General features: G+C 39.7%; 3 protein-coding genes across 3 annotated transcripts; 2 read left to right on the top strand and 1 right to left on the bottom strand.

The window, feature by feature from the left end:
* Positions 1-1,403: 1,403 nt before the first annotated feature.
* Positions 1,404-2,349, bottom strand: LOC134182503 (indolethylamine N-methyltransferase-like). The gene has a single exon (XM_062649904.1). The coding sequence runs from the start codon at positions 2,338-2,340 to the stop codon at positions 1,549-1,551; it is 792 nt and encodes a 263-aa protein (XP_062505888.1). The 5' UTR covers positions 2,341-2,349; the 3' UTR covers positions 1,404-1,548.
* Positions 2,350-10,507: 8,158 nt separating this feature from the next.
* LOC134182285 (TNF receptor-associated factor 6-like) lies at positions 10,508-12,659 on the top strand. Its single transcript, XM_062649680.1, has 7 exons — positions 10,508-10,697; positions 10,760-10,823; positions 11,112-11,225; positions 11,282-11,443; positions 11,499-11,573; positions 11,655-11,738; positions 11,796-12,659. The coding sequence occupies exons 1-7, from the start codon at positions 10,534-10,536 to the stop codon at positions 12,459-12,461; spliced, it is 1,329 nt and encodes a 442-aa protein (XP_062505664.1). The 5' UTR covers positions 10,508-10,533; the 3' UTR covers positions 12,462-12,659.
* Positions 12,660-16,271: 3,612 nt separating this feature from the next.
* LOC134182533 (TNF receptor-associated factor 6-like) lies at positions 16,272-18,421 on the top strand. The gene is made up of 7 exons (XM_062649955.1): positions 16,272-16,449; positions 16,508-16,571; positions 16,860-16,973; positions 17,030-17,191; positions 17,248-17,322; positions 17,404-17,487; positions 17,545-18,421. The coding sequence occupies exons 1-7, from the start codon at positions 16,286-16,288 to the stop codon at positions 18,226-18,228; spliced, it is 1,347 nt and encodes a 448-aa protein (XP_062505939.1). The 5' UTR covers positions 16,272-16,285; the 3' UTR covers positions 18,229-18,421.
* The last annotated feature ends 2,479 nt before the right edge of the window (positions 18,422-20,900 follow it).

Raw genomic sequence — 20,900 nt, 5'->3', positions numbered from 1 at the left:
AATCTTTGAGAATTTTGGTGAGAGCATGTCTTGGTACAGAGTCAAATGCTTTTGAGAGAACAACAAAACAAATATGTAAGTTAGATCTGTGCTCTACGGCTTTCTCAATGACCTTCGAAGGACCCAAATCCGGTCAATTGTTCCCCTCTGAGGACGAAAACCGCATTGCTCTTCTAGAAGAGAAGGTTCTATCACTGGTTTCAGCCGACCTAGCAGAATATTGCACTCAAAACAAACACAAACACACGCACGCACGCACGCACGCACACCCACTCACTCACTCACTCACGCATGCACGCACACACACACACACACACACACACACACACACACACACACACACACACACACACACACACACACACGCACACACACATACACGCACATCATCATCATCATCATCATCATCATCACATGCAAGGCAATACATCTCGTTAGCAAAAGATCGAGTTTCATTATTATACTAGAAACATATTTACTTAGATCGTCTTCAAACGTTAGAAATAGGGCTGGATAAGTTAGAATGTCTTTGGGCCACTCCTATTGAAAAATTCTGTATTCGAGCTTGGTGCCTCAGAGTCAGACATGCATATCGGTGTTATTCATACAGGTACTACCATTTGCACTATCCGGGATAAAAGTTATCCTGGTTTGGGAATACTAGTAATTCAAAGCAGTCACGAAAGACGTTCCGTAGACATTTTGTCTATCAGTGAAATTGGCTAATTATACGGGTATGCTGCCATGTTGCTGCGTCTGGACAACGTTTGTTACTCTGACTTGTTATTTCAGCCAAATACTAATGGATTTTGAGAGTGTTCCACCTACAGAATGCAATGTCATTAAGGATAATGTTAATTAATTATTACCAAAATTAATTACAATGACAATTTATAATAAAGTAAATTAATATATCTTTATAATATCAAGATAATCTGGGTATAAATTTCTGGTTATCTTTGATGCCACTCGCGTCTTTTCTCAGAAGTCAGCAACCTGATAACTATGTAAGTGCATTTCTCAGCAACTTGATACAGTTAAATGTGAATGCAATCTTGTACAAATGTATGTGCAAGAAGCTTCCATGACAGTCGTATCATCTACCTAGAGTACCAAACATTAAAGGTCAAACCCAGGGCCGAATCCAGAAGGAGGGTTTAGGGGGTTGAAACCCCCTCTTTTCCAATAGGTGTGGTTCAGTAATTTTATATAATTTCACTAGAAAAGAGAAAATTAGTAATGCTACAAATAACTGCTACCAGGTGAACCCCTCTTTCAAAATTCCTGGATCCGGCCCTAAAACCAAACTTTTCTGAACCAGTTCAATGCTGTTTTGTAGTGTCTTTCTGTTTGCAAAGCGTTTAAAACTGTAACAGTATGTGGAAAGTAATATAAACTTGGTCTTTGTTAATAACTTCATTATATTTCCATTAACAATTCCAAGCAATTATTGATGCAACTCAGAAAATTTCTGTACATGCAACAATCAGAACAGTAAAGTGTTCAAGTCATCCGACAATAATTGCTGGAGCCTGCCATATAGAAGTCTCAAACGGGACTCAATACTGCAGTGAACATGGCATACAGAGAACAATCAGTGAGTGACGAAGGCGGTGGTTTGAATGCCTTCATTGATACGTCAATAAATCCAGCCTGCAGTAGAGATTCACGGACTACTTCACTTGTACTAAGGCAAACATTAGGCATCGTTTCATTTCCAACTTGGTAGTAGGTGGAACCGATGGCTTCAGACATCACAATCATTCCACCCGGACGTAGAAGACGAGAGAGCTTCTTTAATCCGGATACGTATTGCTCGACTGTCGAAACAGCTGCTACAAGGCAAAAATGAGTAGAAATGATATCAAAAGGTAGAGTGACATCACGTATAGCAACAGAATCGTTGATGTCACAAGGAACAATTTCAGATATCAACGATCTCAACTTCTTTTCTCTCTCCTGTGCAGCGTTCTCTTCTGTGCGCTTTTCCAAATTGAAAACCACGTGCTCGAATAGATGTGTCTGGTCTGACGTGTCGCTGGTGCTTGACTTCCATTTCCTAGCTGCTTCTCGGTTCTGCTCTGCGTACTCGGAAAACACGATCTCCGACGCATACGGTGCAGCACTGATGAGAGTGTGGACACAGCCCGGTCCTCCACCATACTCTAGTATTCTGCAACCGGATCTGGTTAGCTTGGGTCCGGTTGTGACGTAGAACTTGTGCAGATGCTCGAGCTGGAAAGGCGCCAGTTCTTTCACAAGCGGGTCGGCATTATTGGAAAGGGATGAGTACGTTGTTACGTACGAAACCGGATCGAAATTTTCGTACAGTTCAGACATCGCGACAGTTGTACAAGTGTGCTCGGCGATAATGAGCCCGTATGTAGTCGTTCTTACTACTACTAATTAATTAGTCTCGTGTCAAGTCTTTTCATTATCCTAGGTGTGAAACGATATGGTACAGTAACGGCTCGCGTACATCAACAGACCAACTACTACTTAACGGCGCACTAGGATTAGATTATTATCTCTGGTATTATTTTAGCATCTAATGGTACCATCTGTCGGTCTACTCTCGATTCACTCTCACTCGAGCCTAGGAGAATCGCAATGACCCCGTATTTTTCGCAATAGCACAGCCAGTTTTGTAAACCGGGCCTAAGGATTCTGCATACTAGGCTCTCTAGTATACTAACATGTGCTAATTTACTACATGTGCTAATTTATTGTGATTCCGCCAAGTATCGAGGTGTTCTAGTATTGAAGCACATTTTGTCAACAACAACCTAACACAGAAGCTAAGCTGTAATTAGTTACAGTAAACATGACAAAACAATAATTACAATCTCTAGTTAGTGTAGAACAGAGCCGTTGAACCCAGTCTCGTGTGCCAGACCTTCGGCGTACGCGGGGGACACGTCTGGTTGCGAGAAGACGGTGGCGGCGTAGAGCAAGGAAAAATTTTGGAAGGCTCAAAATAAAAAATTATTTGTTCAAAATTAATACTAATTTTTTTAACTCGCACGCTACTGCAATTTAGGTCAAAGAACCCGCTATGTCCGGAAAACGGGGCTAACGGGTCTGTGTAAAGCGACTGCCAGAGTGTGAGACTGGCAATCGTGAATTGGGCGAGACATCGTGAGACATGCATGCCAGTAAATTGTGAGTCACACGACGAAATCATGATAGTTGAGAAGTCTACTGCTCGCGTTTAATTTCTAAGAACATATATGCCGAAACATGAAACTTCAATGCGCAGTTCTCTTATTCAATCTCTAGCATTAATAGAAAAAAATTTGAAAACGACCAAAGACGCTAGACACGGCGGGCGGCTTCCGCGGGGCTTTATCTCAAAACGTGTCTAACGGGATCACGTTTCTAACAACAACAGGTGTCTGTTTACTTCTCGTCACGTGCTAAAACCATGTGCTCAATTCCACTGGATTTGCCGACAACTCGGAGTCACTCGATCTCCACCGGCACACAACATCCAGGCTGTGAATCAGTCCTTACAGCAGTGCATGTTCGTGCATTTACTTAGGTTGTACATGCACATCTATCCCAACAAGGCTAGACCGCTCGCTGTTCCATATCAAGTCGTTGGAGGGGAAGGAAAGGCCTGTAATCTACGATTTTCACCTCTAGCATACGAGTTGCTAGTTGCGTGTGGTGACGAAGTATATCAGACTCGTTCGTACGCTATACGAGGTATCGAAACATAACATCAAAACCGCGGCTACTTAGATTGCGCACTCTCACTTGCCACACTCCGGTATACCGTATAGTACCCTATATACACGAGAGTAGTACCGTACAGTAACCTAGAGCAATACCATATAGTGGTACCGTATAGTATTTTCGCACAGTAGTTCCGTATGGTAGTACAGTATAGTAGTACAGTATTTTAGTACAGTATAGTAGTTCCTATAGTAGTGCCGTATAGTAGTACTGTATAGTAGTACAGTATAATAGGACCGTACAGTAGTACAGTATAGTAGTACCGTATAGTAGTACCGTATAGTAGTACCGTATAGTAGTACAGTATAATAGGACCGTATGGAAGTACCGTATAGTAGTACCGTATAGATTGTGACGTTGACTTAAGTGGGTTTTTTTAATTGAATGGATTGATATAGTGTTGTGTTGAGTGCCGTTGTAGTGGCTTTTGTAGTATGGGCATGACCGGTGGATGCTTTTGCTGAGTAATAAACTACTACTACTACCGCATAGTAGTACAGTATAGTAGTAGAGTAGAGTAGTACAGTATAGTAGTACAGTGTAGTAGTACCGTATGGTAGTACAGTATAATAGGACCGTATGGAAGTACCGTATAGTAGTATCGTATAGTAGTACAGTATAGTAGTACAGTATAGTAGTACAATATAGTAGTACAGTGTAGTAGTACCGTATAGTAGTACAGTGTAGTAGTACCGCATAGTAGTACCGTATAGCAGTACCATATAGTAGTATCTTATAGTAGTACCGCATAGTAGCACAGGATAGTAGTTTCGTATACTATTACCGTATATTAGTACCGTATTGTAATACTGTATACTAATACCGTATCCTAGTACCTTCTACTAGTACCGTATACCAGTACCGTACAGTAGTATAGTATAGTGGTACCGTATAGTAGTAAGTCTTAATTTTTGTGTTTTCGAGGATGTAGGTCTGGCAGAAAAGCGTTGTATTTATCCGGTAGCTTACTTTCTTTCTGCTCAGAGAGTAAACTTTACAAGTAGTCTAGCTAGATGTTTGACTAAACTTTTAATCAACGAATAACTGTTTTGCAGTTGGTGGGTTCTGTATTATTGTTACTTATGTATAATATGTTGTAGAGTATTTAGTTTGTTGAAACGTATCGTAGTATGATCTATTCACGTACCCCATTTCAGTAGTACACCGTACAATAGTACCGTATTGTAGTACCGTAACAAAAGCATTGTATTCACGGTACTACTATTTGATAATATTACACGGTACTACTATGATCATTTCACCTGGACGCAAAGACGAGCTAAATTTTTTAAACCGAGAACGTACGTAGAGCAACAGGCTCGTTGATGTCACAAGAAACAATTTGAGATATCAACGATTGTACCTTCATTTCTCTTTCCTGTACAGCACCCGTATTGAGGTTATCTTCCAATGTACGCACGACATGCTGAAATAGGCTGGTCATATTTGGTGCTTCGCTGCTGTTGGACTTCCACTTCTCAGCCACTTTCCGGTTCTGCTCTGCATAGTCGGCAAACACGATCTCTGAAGTATACAGTGCAGCACTGATGAGAGGATAAGTATGACCCGGACCTCCATCATACTCTAGTATTCTACATACGGACAGCCTAGGTCCGGTTGTGACATAGAACTCGTGCACCTTCTCTAATTGGAATTACCTACCTTCAACTAAATTAATATCTTTTACAAGCAACTGTGTACACTAGAATAAAACATCCATCACTAGAATAAAACGGCTCCGAATAGATCTAGAATGAAACGCTTCGGAATAGAGCAAGAAACATGGCACAAATAACTCGCACAAATAACCCGCCATGCAACGCATACAATCGTTTGCACCTCGGATGCCCGTTTCTAGGTCATTACGCATGTCTGCGAACTCTTTCCCCACGCCATGAATACGGATATGGGTGAGGACATGGAATATTGAGTACGGTTATACGGGCATCTACAAAGTAAGCACTCTAGAACGTCGCTTGCTTCAGTTTTTCAGTGAAATTGCAGCCAGTGTAAACGATGAACCTGGTGGCTACGACGTATCATTTGTAGTTCCGCTAGACAAGGAGTACGAATGTCCGGTCTGTCTTCTTGCATTGAAGGATCCGGTACAGACTCCATGTGGACACTCCTTCTGCAAATCTTGTTTCGATGGAGAAGTGCAGTACGTTAAGTGTACGTAGACACTTTCTGTTCACTCCGTACGCGTTTCCTGTCTACAGACGGCAGGGAGGAGGTGATTCAGTCGAGTGCCCTTTGGACAAATTGAAGATAGCCACACGCGATGTAAGGAAGAACAGTTGCTTTTAATTAATTAAATTCTAGAGTAAACATTTGACTATTCTAAGTTGGTCGTCTGTTGTCTCTGCACTGTCACCTTTGATCACATGATATCTTCTTACAAGGCAGTTCAAACAAATAGTTGTGGCTTTTATTATTGTTCTAATACATTCGTGTTTTAAGTGTTTGATTTTAAATTATATTCTATAACTAGTTGTACGGTATCCGTAGGCGCCTTGTGTTCGTGAGCAACACGTCCAAGGGAGTTTTCATACCGTTTACAGAAACGCGAGTCCCAGCTATACAATACGTATTCGTTGAAACCCTAGCTGTCATGAAAGTAAACATGCAAACTTCTAAGTAGTTTAGATTACGTATATAGGCCTGGTATAGGTAGTCGTCGTTTTGTGATTGTGATCAAGGCAATTGAAATGTACAGTCTATGTATGCACTCAGTTCCGTTGTAACGAATGTGGTATGGTATTTACTGACATAGAAATTGATATCGGCAAACATTGACTAGCAATAGTGTTAGATGCACCACAGTGTAGTAAAGGATTGATTGTAGTATGGGACGTGTGAATAGTTGACTGTAGGTGGCATTCAACTCCTGAAGGTGTTTCTTGGTTGTCAAGTACACACAGTCCCTAGCTACAATACAAAAGAATGGGGCGACGGAACTTCATGAAGCATTTTCTTCGCCGTTTGGTCACTTGCACGAATCGTTCTTAGACTCATCTGTAGTCGGACACGAAAACGATTTTTAAGGTAGGTCCTATCATGAAACGTGATCATGGGGAGGAGAAAATTGAGATTTGTGTGTGTACACACACACACACACACACACACACACACACACACACACACACACACACACACACACACACACACACACACACACACACACACACACACACACACACACACACACACACACACACACACACACACACACACACACACACACACACACACACACACACACACACACACACACACACACACACACACACACACACATACCAAAAGCTCGATGGAGAGCCATATAAAACCACGCTCATTTCTGTTGTGCTACCCTGATTAGAAGCCTCGCTACACTCGGCAATAAACTATAAATTAAATTAGAATTTAATTAATTTTACTTAATTTGTTTAAATGTTTACTTTAAATAAATCAACTTTAGGTCAAGAGGCAGGAGATAGATCAGCATCTAACTGCCGAGGTGGTTCATCATCAAGTCAAACAACAACACATGATAGACAAACAACAACACATGATAGACAAATTGATCGATGAAAACAAGAAGCTGAAGCAGAAATTGGATTTGCATCTATTCGCGTCATCTGAAGTAACAGTGCTATCTTCTTCTGGTCGCACAATCATAAAATTGTTTGTTAAGCCACCACATGCAGTTGCAGATCTAGATATTATTACTAGCCCCACATTTCGTGCTCATCACTCTGGATATGAAGCAAAGTTGGAGCTCTATCCGACAGGAACTTGGTATACCTATGGGTTCGGTTTTTTCGATGTAGCGGATTGCTGGATAGCAGCACTTACACCCACAAAAGGCAATGGAGACAACAAACTAAGCTGGCCTTTTCCATTCCGTCATACGATTACACTACTTGATCAGCACACACATCAAGACGACATCAAGACAACAGTAGATCCTGCTACAATTGATGATTTCACTTGGGAGCAATTTCATCGCAAACCTGGTCTTTCACCATACTTCCAACAGGGCCACCATTACGAAATTTCACGAAGGGTATGTTTCAAGTCCCCGAGTCTCTTTTTCTGAGAGCAAAATATAAGAAAAACGACAACATTGTTATGGTTGTTGAAGTGGACAGTTAGTTAATCTAGAAAAACTAGATGCGTACGTCGCTACGTAACACATGTATGGTTCTTTGCAAAAGTTTAAGAAAGTTTGCAGAAAAATGTAAAATGTAAGTGTTGTAGGTCACGTGATCGTGAGTCTGACGTCTGGCTGGAATTTGTCATTTGGTTTACAAAATGTGATAAAAAAATTACAAAAAGAGGATCAATGGATGAATGACATTTTGGTGTTTATGTATCATGTTTGCAAAATTAGTTTAGCACTCTCCTACAGTCCTGCTTTGTTGCCCACACGAGTGACGCTACTGGAACACAGCCAAGCGATTGCGCCCTAAACGTGGTCAATTGATTTTTCTAGTAGGTGCGCAACAGCTGCTTGTTTCGTAACCTGTAGAAGCTAGAGCAGCCGAGTGATTAGCACTTTTCTCATTTGTTGGTCTGGACCCCGGTATTGCCTTAGGTGGTCCCGGACCCTACATATAGCCCTGTTGAACACTGTAACCCTAACTCTAACTCTAGCCCTCTAGAGCCCTGAACTAAAAATTTAGCTATAGCATCCCGCGTGTTGCATAGAGTCTAAATACGCATGCAGAGTCTCAAATTGACAATTTTGAAAAATCACTTAATTAATTTAAAAAGGCCGTCTTGCAGCGGGGTCTGGAAGCAAAGATACAGTAAAACGAGACTTTGAGTTAAGTAGATTGCTACTATTTTGAATGTTGTCCTGAATTCGTGAAAGAGAGCTAATCGACGTCCCACCTTCGTTCGAGACAGATAACGAATGCTGTAGCAACTTAGTAGCAAGTTTACTACCAAAGAAAAACTGTTTCCTCTGTGATCCTAAATTAATTAACGTAGACGCCGATCGACTGTCCTACTAAATCTAGAGTCAAAAATTATTAACTCTCTACTAGGCCTATAAACAGTGGGGAAATTAATTACGAGTAGCTGCTAGACAATTATAAATTATAATAATTATAATATTTCTAATTTTAAATGACGTCACTGAATGCAGCAAGAACCACAAATAGAATTAACTATATCAAGTAACATATAGTAACACGTGACCGTATAAAATGACGGACAGTGAGTCGATTGAACTAACGTACGTTTTCGTGGTGTTGGATACGAGCACGAGGCCACAAGAGTATGATGTATATGATATATTTCTGTCGCACCTAAGAAATATGATATGATATACTTCTTTCGTATACCAGGTAGTTTAGTTGATTTGACAAAGGTTTATCTGTCCTTGAGTTTCACTTTGCTGTAGACAACGTCGGACAGGTAGTACTGCGGAATATCCTGGATAGCTGCTGAAAGCAACAACGATTTGTACCTGACAAAACGACAAGTATTCATGAGGTATGAAGCAGTCTGTGTTGAAATTGTCAAACAGCTGTTCACCCAGGTGTCGATTTAATTAAGCACATAGCAATACACATGTCGAGTGTCACTTATCTGACGTTTACTCATCCGACACGCCAGTTATGATAGTCGAGTTCGTAACAGCTTCAGTTAGCCAGCATTTTTACTTATCCAACAGTAGTCCGGTTCCAAGGGGTCGAGTAAGTGACACGTGACTGTACTGTTATTTGTGTTACAAACTTAGAGTAATGCATGCAGTTGCCCTGGACATGTTTAGTAAAAACGTACTTTAATATTAATTTGTTCAAAATTAATATTAATTTGTTTAAAATTAACCATATATATACGTATAGATTTACAAACTAACAACATATCATTTTGGTACTGTACAGTTATGTACATAAAATCACTATTAGACTACCAAAATAGATGAGCGGCCACGTCCACAACTCTTGGGGCATTAAACCCCCTATAATCCCCCCGTAGCTACGCCACTGGTCTAAATTTACGCATAGATCAATGTAGGCCGGGGCAGGGGGCTGAGGGGGCTATAGCTATTCCCCATGCTGCAATATTTACATCTGTCTAAACTAATGCATGCAACTAGAGGCATAGTGCCACAAATGTATTTGGCTATTCTACAGCAATTAATTAACTTTTGAATACGAATTTATGTATTAACGTATTTAATATCGATAATTAAGAAATAATATCAACATGCAGGTGTGATCCTGAAGTGCCACTTGAGGCCACAATTTGCGGTCTATTGTCAACTTCTACCACTGGGATATAGTGATAATACACCAAGCTGTATAGTTAAGTAAACGCACTGTGTAGAATGACATGCATGGATGTTGCATCAAACGCTCGTTAGCTGTACATAGCTTACAGTCGACGGTAACGTAGTACAGCATAGGGCACCTCCCATTACCGATATTTTCTTTAATCCGAACAACGTTCAAGAGTGGGCGGATGGATTAACTAGCTAGAGACCTGTTCGAATTGAACATGTCTGACACCATACGTAGATATAGTTTGTACTATAGTAGAGTTTGTCACAAGGCAAAGCTACGCTAGAAAAGTGAGTTTGAATAATCGTTTTACGGAAGCATCAATTGTGGTTAATTAAATTCGAATTGAAGAGATGGGAAAGTGGTCACCACCAGTCTGCATGGTCACTGGATGCCCCCATACTAGAATACCTTTAGTGCGCGTGTACTCGGTGAGCACGTGCAATATTGAGTAGTTATACGGGCAACAGATTAAGCACTCTAGATCGTCTCTGCATGGCCTCGGTTTTTCAGTGAGATGGCAGCAAGTGTAAACGATAAACCTGGTGGCTACGACGTATCATTTGTAGCTCCGCTCGACAAGGAGTACCAATGTCCCATCTGTCTTCTTGCATTGAAGGATCCGGTACAGACTCCGTGTGGACACTCCTTCTGCAAATCTTGTTTCGATGGAGTAGTGCAGTACGTCAATTAAGTGTACGTAGACACTTTCTGTTTAATCTGTACGCGTTTGCTATCTACAGACAGCAGGGAGGAGGTGATTCAATCCGGTGCCCTTTGGACAAAATGAGGATAGCCACTCGCGATGTAAGAAATTTATAACTAATTCTAGAGTAAACATTTAACTATCTTAGGAATCTAGGTTTCTCGTCTGCTGTCTCTGCACTGTCGCTAGCGTATCACTTGAGTATATATACCCTTTATCACGTGATACATTCTTATGTAGCAGTTCAAACAAATGGGTGTGGGTCTATTACTATTGTATTATTAATTAGTGTTAAGGTGTCATATGTTTGTATCAAAATTTATTTTATAAATTCTATTATTAAATTAATTCTATTTGAAATTTAATTAATCAAATTTATTCTATTTTAGGTATTTAAAGACACTAAAATCAAAAGAATAGTTCTCGCTCTCAAAGTTCGGTGTACTAACAAGGAAGCAGGAATAGCCTCTTGTAAATGGAAAGGAGAATTAAACTACTTTCAGGTAGTAATCAATGTGAACCTAACCAATTAATTAACATTTACAATTATGTTATCCAGAATCATCTTGACGAGTGCCAGTTTGCAAAGGTCAAATGTTTTAAAAAATGTGGAATAATAATGTCACGATACCAACTCGGGGACCATTGTTATTGGGATTGTCCTCGTACCGTTATATATTGTTCTTACTGCGAAGTTAACTTCGAAAGGCAACACATGACGGTTAAAGTGTTGTTATTACTATGCAATTTTCTATCAGCACGTGTTGCTGTTCTAGAAACACAAAAGTACGTGTGGAAAACGTCCCATCAACTGTACTTTGAATTGTGGAGCAAACATACCAAGAGACGATGTGAGTGTACTTCCGCACTGGATGTTTAAATATTAGTGTAGCATACATTTCAATTATTTGAGAAGTCTGTTTGTACTACAGATGCATGGCCACGTTTCTGAATCAGGCAACTGTCCTAACACTATGATGCCTTGTGTCTTCAAAAACGTTGGTTGTGACGTCACGGTAACAGCATTGATATCGTTAAATTATTTATTTGATTTGCATAAATATTAAATTTAGGTCAGGAGACGGGAGATAGGTCGGCATTTAACTGCCGAAGTGGTTCATCATCAAGTCAAACAACAACACATGATAGACAAACAACAACACATGATAGACAAATTGATCGATGAAAACAAGAAGCTAAAGCAGAAATTGGATTTACATCTATTCGCGTCATCTGAAGAAACAGTGATGTCTACTTCTGGTCGCACAATGATAAAATTGTTTGTTAAGCGACCACGTGCAGCTGCAGATGTTATTTCTAGCCCCACATTTCGTGCTCATCACACTGGATATGAAGCAAAGTTGGAGCTCTATCCCAAAGGATCTTGGTACTCGGACTATTGGTTTGGTCTAAATGATTGCTGGATAGCAACACTTATGCCCACAAAAGGCAATCGAGACGACGAACTAAGCTGGCCTTTCCCATTCCGTCATACGATTACACTACTTGATCAGCAGACACATCAAGACGACATCAAGACAACAGTAGATCCTGCTACAATTGATGATTTCAGTTGGAAGCAATATTATCGCAAACCTGGTACTTACTTCTTAAGTCTAGCAAGACCACAAATTCAAAATTTCACAAAAAGTATGTTTCAAGTCCCTGAGTCTCTTCTTCTGAGTGAAAAATATAAGAAAAACGACACCATTGTTATGGTTGTTGAAGTGGACTGTTAGTTAATTAGAAAAACTTCATGCGTACGTCGCTACGTGACGTATGTGTATGGTTGTTTGCAAAAATTATAAAAAGTTGGCACAACATGTAAAATGTAAAATGTGATAGGTCACGTGATTGTGACTCTGTCGTAGACGGCTGGCTGGAATGTCATTTAGTTTACAAAATGTGATAAAATTTACAAAAAGATGATCAATGGATGAATGAAATTTTGGTGTTTATGTGTCATGTTTCCAGTATTAGTTTAGCACTCTACTACAGTCCTGCTCCTTCGTTGTCCACACGAGTGACGCTACTGGACCACACCCAAACGATTGCGCCCTAAACGCGGTCAACTGATTTTTGTAGTAAGTGTTCAACAGCTGCATGTTTCGTAACCTGTAGAAGCTAGAGCAGCCGAGAGTTTAGCACTTTACTCCTTTATTGGTCCGAACCCCGGTATTGCCGTAAGTGGTCCCGGACCCTAACCGTAACACTACAATCCTAACTCTAACCCTAGCCCTCTAAAGTCCTGGACTAACAATTTAGTCATATCATCCCGCGTGTTGCCTAGAGTCTATATACGCATGCAGAGTCTCAAATTGACAATTTTGAAAAATCACTTAATTAAAAAAGTCAGTCTTGCAGCGGGGTCTGGAAACAAAGATACAGTAAAACGAGACTTTGAGTTATGTAGATCGCTACTATTTTGAATGTCGTCCTGAAGAAAAGCTATTCGACGCCCCACCTTCGTTCGAGACAGATAAAGATGCTGTAGCAACTTAGTAGCAAGCTTACTACCAAAGAAAATCTGTTTTGTTTGTGATCTTAAATTAACGTAGACGCCGATCGACTGTGGTACTAAATCTAGAGTCAAAAATTAGTAACTCTCTACTATGCCTATAAACCGTGGGGCAACTAATTACGAGTGGCTGCTAGACAATTATAAATTATACAATTGTAATATTTCTAATTTAAAATGATGTCACTGAATGCAGCAAGAAACAAAAATAGACTAAACAATATCACATGACTTTATATTAACACGTGACCGTGTAAAACGGTGGACAGTGAGTCGATTGAACTGACGTACGTTTTCGTGTTGGTTGCGAGCACGACGCCACAAGAGTATGATGTATAGTCTAGTTGATTTGACAAAGGTTTATCTGTCCCTGAGCTTCACTTTACTGTAGACAACGTCGGACATGAGGTATGAAGCAGTCTGTGTTGGAATTGTCAAACAGCTGGTCACCCAGGTGTCGACTGAAGCACCTAGCAATACACACGTACATACAGTCGCGTGTCACTTATCTCACGTTTACCTAGCCGACAAGCCAGTTATCCGACGGGTCAAGCTTATCACGTGGGTGATTACGTGTTGGTCGTGTAGGTACATTACATCCACGTGCATGTCAGTTGTTTCTTGAAATAAGTTTGAGAGTAATTCAGGGCCGCCGGAGCCCTGTGGGTGGGCTAGACTACGCCCACTTGACAACTTTTGACTTAGTTAAGCTAGAGCTAGGGTGGAGCCTGGCTAAAGACAGCGTTGCTAGAGGGCAGTCTAACTTTCGTTGGTTTGTCTCATCTGCAGAGGTGAACAATAACTAATTTATTTAATTACCTATACCATTTTCCAGAGGTTTTCGACGAACGCCTGTTGGTAGAAGTCCCATTTCCAACGATGGGTGAATCATGGCCCACCTGGCCCACCCTGTTCCGCCGGTCCTGTGAGTTCAAGCGTTTCTTCTCGTTGTATTCTACATTCATCTACATCTACATTAAGTAAACCTAATTCTAATGTGGAAAAATGCTGTTTAGTATGAACAATAGTCGAGTTCGTAACAGCTTCAGTTATCCAACATCTTTACTTATGCAACAGGAGTCCGGTCACAAGGGGGTCGGTAAATGACACGTGACTGTACTGTTTGCGTTACAAACTTAGAGTAATGCATGCAGTTGCACTGGACATGTTTAGAAACTTTAATTAAATTAATGTTATTCAATTTGATGATGATGTGTGAATACGAAAGTATATCTACATACGTTTAAATTTAATAAAAATGACAGCAATTTACCATGTGGAAGGTGCTGATGATATTGACTTTATATATACAGGTAAACTGTTTGGGACTTACTTAGCGCGCGCTAATTGTAGTGTTGCGATATCACTCAATCTGTGTCATTGCTGTGTTTGTGTGTTTGTGTGTGTGTGTGTGTGTGTGTGTGTGTGTGTGTGTGTGTGTGTGTGTGTGCCTGTGCATGTGCGCGCTCGTGTGTGTGTTTAAATAAAAACTGTATACCAAACTTTAAAAATGATGAGCTACAATTACAACGGTGCATTGTGTCAGTCTATGAATGAATTCGGTTTCGCGGTTTTTTGGATTTGAATTTAATTTGTATGACTGAGTCAGAGCTACTATACAGTCTGCAACTTTGTATTGTAACTCTATATGTGATAAGTTTGGTTATGGTTTTGTCTGTCACTTTTGAAATAAATGATTGAATGAATGATTGAATAAATGAATGAATATAATTAACTTCTGTCGCATTCAAGTAAAAGTGCAGTTCCCTCTTGGACAAACATAAAAACAACTAAGACATCAGACACTACAAACTACACTTATGTGGTGTTTGCTATGCGCATACTATTAGGCGCTGTACTATACACCTGTACTCTGGAATGAATTTTTCGAAGAGTGATTGCGTGAAGCAGTCGTCGCACATAAATACTAGATAGCTACAAACATCATCCTATAGTAGGTATTATCTATCTAGACTAGCTGTTTGGTTAGCCTGTTCGTTGCTTTGCAAATTGTTTTTAGTATTTAAATCACTGGTTATTGGGCGAAGACAACACAAAATCCCTGACGGCCGGTTCTCCAAATCATGCAACGTATGCGTGAAACACGTCCAAACAGCGGCGTATCCAGAGCAAAATTTGGGGTTTATTAATATTAATTTGTTCAAATTAACTATATACATTATGTATACGTATAGATTTACAAACTAACAACTTATCATTTTGGTACTGTATAGTTATGTACATAAAATCACTTTATTAGACTACAAAAATAGATGAGCAACCACGCCATAACTTTTTGGGGTATTGAACGCCCAAGAACCCCCAGTAGATCAATGTAGGCTGTGACCGGGGCTGAGGGGGCTATACCTATTCCCCGTGCTGCAATATTTACATTTGTCTTATCTAATGCATGTAACTAGAGGCATAGTGTCATAAATGTATTTTGCTATTCTAAAGCAATTAATTAACTCTTGAATATGAATTTATGCATTAACGTATTTAATATCAATAATTAAGAAATAATATTAACATGCAGTTGTGATCCTGAAGTGTCACTTGAGGCCACAATTTGAGGACTATTGTCAATATCTAACAACTGGGATATACAGCAAGCTGTATAGTTAGGTAAACGCACTGTGTACGATGGCATGCATGGATGTTGCATCAAATGCTCGTTAGCTGTAAATAACTTACAGTCGACGGTAATGTATTTACTACAGGTCAGGGCACCTCCAATTACCCACATTTCTTTAATCCGAACAACATTCAAAAGTGGGCGGGTGGATTAACTAGCCTGAGACATGTAGAGTTTGTCACAAGGCAAAGCTACGCTAGAAAAGTGAGTTTGAATAATCGTTTTACGGATACATCAATTGTTGTTTTAAATTCGAATTGAAGAGATGGGAAAGTGGTCACCACCAATCTGCATTGTCATTGGATACCCCATACTAGAATATCTCTAGTGCGCATGTACTCGGTGAGCACATGGAATATTGAGTAGTTATACGGGTAACAATGCATGCATGGCCTCGATTTTTCAGTGAGATGGCAGCAAGTGCAAACGATAAACCTGGTGGCTACGACGTATCATTTGTAGCTCCGCTGGACAAGGAGTACGAATGTCCCATCTGTCTTCTTGCATTGAAGGATCCTGTACAGACTCCATGTGGACATTCCTTCTGCAAATCTTGTTTCGACAGAGTAGTGCAGTACGTTAAGTGTACGTAGACACTTTCTGTTCACTCTGTACGCGTTTCCTATCTACAGACAGCAGGGAGGAGGTGATTCAATCGTGTGCCCTTTGGACAAAATGAGGATAGCCGCTCGCGATGTAAGGAATTTAGAACTAATTCTAGAATAAACATTTAACTATCTTAGGAATCTAGGTTTCTCGTCTGTTGCCTCTGTACTGTCGCTAGCGTATCACTCGAGTACTCTTTATCACGTGATATATTCTTACATAGCAATTCAAACAAATGGGTGTGGCTTTATTACTATTGTTCTAATACATTAGTGTTTAAGTGTCATATGTTTGTATCAAAGTTTGATTTTAAACTAAATTCTATAGTTACGTTAAATTTTATTTAAAATTTAATTAATCAAATTTATTATATTTTAGGTATTTAAAGACGCTAAGGTCAAAAGAATAGTTCTCGCTCTCAAAGTTCTGTGTACTAACAAGGAAGCAGGAATAGGCTCTTGTAAATGGAAAGGAGAACTAAACTACTTTCAGGTAGTAATCAATGTGCACCTAACCAATTAATTAACATTCACAATTATGTTATCCAGAATCATCTTGACGAGTGCGAGTTTGTAACGGTCGAATGTTCTCAAAAATGTGGAAAAACAATGCCACGATACCTACTCAATGGCCATTTTCATTTGCATTGTCCCCGTAGCGTTAGAACTTGTTCCTACTGCAAAGTTGACTTCGAAAGGCAACACATGAGGGTTAAAAGTGTTGTTATTACTATACAACTTTTTATCAGCACGTGTTGCTGTTCTAGAAACACGAAAGTACGTGTGGAAAACGTCCCATCAAGTGTACTTTGAATTGTGGAGCAAACATACCACGAGAAGATGTGAGTGTACTTCCGTATTGGATGTTTAAATATTAGTGTAGCATACATTTCAATTATTTGAGAAGTCTGTTTGTACTACAGATGCATGGCCACGTTTCTGAATCAGGCAACTGTCCTAACACTATGATGCCTTGTGTCTTCAAAAACGTTGGTTGTGACATCACGGTAATAGCATTGATATCGTTAAATTATTTATTTGATTTGCATAAATATTATATGTAGGTCAAGAGACAGGAGATAGATCAGCATCTAACTGCCGAAGTGGTTCAGCATCAAGTCAAACAACAACACATGATAGACAAACAACAACACATGATAGACAAACAACAACACATAATAGACAAATTGATCGATGAAAACAAGAAGCTAAAGCAGAAATTGGATTTACATCTATTCACGTCATCTGAAGAAACAGTGCTGTCTTCTTCTGGTCGCACAATGATAAAATTGTTTGTTAAGCGATCGCCTGCACGTGGTTATATTTCCAGCCTCCCATTTTGTGCTCATCACACTGGATATGAAGCAAAGTTGTATCTCCGTCACATAGGAACTTACCCTACTTTTGAATTAGGTATATTACAGGATTGCTGGATAGCACACCTTGTACTCATAAAAGGCAATCGAGACGACAAACTAAGGTGGCCTTTCCCATTCCGTTATACGATTACACTACTTGATCAGCAGACACATCAAGACGACATCAAGACGACATTAGATCCTGCTACATTTGATGATCGCATTTGGAGCATGTTTTATTGCAAACCTGATCCTTCCAACACATTTGCTATAGGGCCAGAATATCAAAATTTCATGAAGAGAATGTTTCACGTCCCCGAGTCTCTTCTTCTGAGTGCAAAATATATGAAAAACGACAACATTGTTATGGTTGTTGAAGTGGACAATTAGTTAACCTAGAAAATCTACATGCGTACGTAGCTACGTAACACATGTACGGCTGTTTGCAAAAAAATCTTTAAAAGTTTGCAGAAAAATGTAAATGTTAGTGTGATAGGTCACGTGATCGTAATTCTGTCGTAGGCGGCTGGCTGGAATTCGCCATTTAGTTTACAAAATGTGATAAAAAATACAAAAAATAATATCAATGGATGAATGACATTTTGGTGTCAATGTATCTTGTTTGCAATATTAGCTAATTAGTTTAGCACTCTACTTCAGTCTTACTCCTTTATTGCTCACACGAGTGACGCTCTGGACCACGTCCAAACGATTGCGCCCTAGCCGCGGTCAACTGATTTCTGTAGTAAGTGTTCAACAGCTGCATGTTTCGTAACCCTAACCCTAACTCCTTTATTGGTCCGGACCCCGGTATTGACGTAAGTGGTCCCGGACCTAACCCTAACCATACAACCGTAACTCTAGCCCTAGCCCTCTAACGCCCTGGACTAAAAATTCAGTCATAGCATCTCGCGAGTTGCATAAATAGAGTCTTTAAACGCATGCAGAGTCTCAAATTGATAAATTTGAAAAGGCTGTCTTGTAGCGGGGTCTGAAAGCAAAGATACAGTAAAACGAGACTTTGAGTTATGTAGATCGCTACTATTTTTGAGTGTAGTCTTGAAGCAGAGCTGATCGACGTGCACCTTCGTTCGAGACAGATGAAGAATGTTGTAGCAAATTTACTACCAAAGAAAAAGTGTTTTCTCTGTGATTCTAAATTGAAGTAGACGCCGATCGACTGTGGTACTAAATCTAGAGTCAAAAATTAGTAATACTCTACTAGGCTTATAAACCGTGGGGCAATTAATTAAGAGTGGCTGTTACACAATTATAAATTATACAATTATAATATTTCTAATTTTAAATGACGTTACTGGATGCAGCAAGAAACAAAATAGATTCAACTATATCACGTGACTTTATATTACCACGTGACACGTGTAAAATGGCGGACAGTAAGTGATTGACTGACGTACGTTTTCGTGGTGTTGAATACGAGCATGAGGCCACAAGAGTATGACGCATAGTTGACAAAGGTTTATCTGTCTTTGAGTTTCACTTTGCTGTAGACAACGTCAGACAGGTAATGTAATCGTGCCCTTCCAGCTGAATATCCGGGATTGCTGCTGAAGATAACAATGATTTGTACCTGACAAAATGACAAGTATTCATGAGATAGGAAGCAGTCTGTGTTGGAATTGTTAAACAGCTGGTCACTCAAGTGTCGATTTAATTAAGCACTTAGCAATACACATGTACATATAGTCGCGTGTTGTCACTTATCTGACGTTTACTTATCCGACAAGCCAGTTATGCGATAGGTGACGCTTGTCACGTGGGTAATCACGTGGCTGGTCGTGTAGGTACATTACATCCATGTGCATGTCAGTTGTTTCTTGAAGTAAGTTTGAGAGTGAGTTCAAGCGTTTCTTCTCGTTGTATTGTACATCATCTACATCTACATTCATTCTACATCTGCATTCAGTAAACCTAATTCTAATGTGGAAAAAATGCTGAATATAATAATTATATAATATAAACAATAGTCGAGTTCGTAACAGCTTTAGTTATCCAACATTTTACTTATCCAACAGGGGTCCGGTTCCAAAGGGGTCGGATAAGTGACACGTGACTGTACTGTTTGTGTTACAAACTTAGAGTAATGCATGCAGTTGCCTTGAACCTTTTTAGAAACTTTAATTAAATTAATGTTATTCAATTTGATGATGATGTGTGAATACGAAAGTATATGTACATACGTTTGAATTTAATAACAGTGGCAGCAATTTACCATGTGGAAGTTGATGATGATATGACTCTATATATACAGCTAAACTGTTTGGGACTTACATAGCGCGCGCCAATTGTAGTGTTGCGATATCACTCAACTTGTGTCATTGCTGTATGTGTGTGTGTGTGTGTGTGTGTGTGTGTGTGTGTGTGTGTGTGTGTGTGTTTGTGTGCCTGTGCATGTGCGCGCTCGTGTGTTTGTGTTTAAATAAACACTAGTCGTTTCTAATTGTATACCAAAATTTAAAAATGATGAGCTACAATTACAACGGTGCATTGTGTCAGTCTATGAATGAATTCGGTTTCGCGGTTTTTTGGATTTGAATTTAATTTGTCTGAGTCAGAGCTACTATACAGTCTGCAACTTTGTATTGTAGCTCTATATGTGATAAGTTTGGTTATGGTTTTGTCTGTCACTTTTGAAATAAATGATTGAATATAATTAATTTTCGTCGCATTCAAGTAGAAGTACTGTTCCCTCTTGGACAAACATAAAAACAACTAAGACATCAGACACAACAAACTACACTTATGTGGTGTTTGCTAAGCGCATACTAGAAGGCGTGGTACTATATTCCTGTACTCTTGAATGAATGTTTCGATGAGTGATTGCGTGAAGTAGTCGTCGCACATAAATACTAGATAGATAGCTACAAACATCATCCTATGGTAGGTATTATCTATCTAGACTAGATGTTTGGTTAGCCTGCTCGTTGCTTTGCAAATTGTTTTTAGTATTTAAATCACTAGTTATTGGGCGAAGACAACACAAAATCCCTGACAGCCGGTTCTCCATATCATGTGGCGTATGTGTGACACACGTCTAAACA

The sequence above is a fragment of the Corticium candelabrum genome, chromosome 7 (genome assembly GCF_963422355.1).
Source record: "Corticium candelabrum chromosome 7, ooCorCand1.1, whole genome shotgun sequence".
Classification (NCBI taxonomy): domain Eukaryota; kingdom Metazoa; phylum Porifera; class Homoscleromorpha; order Homosclerophorida; family Plakinidae; genus Corticium; species Corticium candelabrum.
Note: the sequence above shows the minus strand (reverse complement) of the source record. Positions and strands in the feature narration are given on the sequence as shown.

What these genes read in the sequence shown, in the direction of transcription:
- LOC134182503 (XM_062649904.1), bottom strand. Translation starts at nt 2,340, where the DNA reads ATGTCTGAACTGTACGAAAATTTCGATCCGGTTTCGTACGTAACAACG.
- LOC134182285 (XM_062649680.1), top strand. Translation starts at nt 10,534, where the DNA reads ATGGCAGCAAGTGTAAACGATAAACCTGGTGGCTACGACGTATCATTT. An exon ending in TGTTTCGATGGAGTAGTGCA is followed by an intron (nt 10,698 to 10,759) that starts GTACGTCAATTA and finishes TGCTATCTACAG; the next exon opens with ACAGCAGGGAGGAGGTGATT. An exon ending in TCGAAAGGCAACACATGACG is followed by an intron (nt 11,444 to 11,498) that starts GTTAAAGTGTTG and finishes TTGCTGTTCTAG; the next exon opens with AAACACAAAAGTACGTGTGG.
- LOC134182533 (XM_062649955.1), top strand. Translation starts at nt 16,286, where the DNA reads ATGGCAGCAAGTGCAAACGATAAACCTGGTGGCTACGACGTATCATTT. An exon ending in TGTTTCGACAGAGTAGTGCA is followed by an intron (nt 16,450 to 16,507) that starts GTACGTTAAGTG and finishes TCCTATCTACAG; the next exon opens with ACAGCAGGGAGGAGGTGATT. An exon ending in GAGAACTAAACTACTTTCAG is followed by an intron (nt 16,974 to 17,029) that starts GTAGTAATCAAT and finishes TATGTTATCCAG; the next exon opens with AATCATCTTGACGAGTGCGA.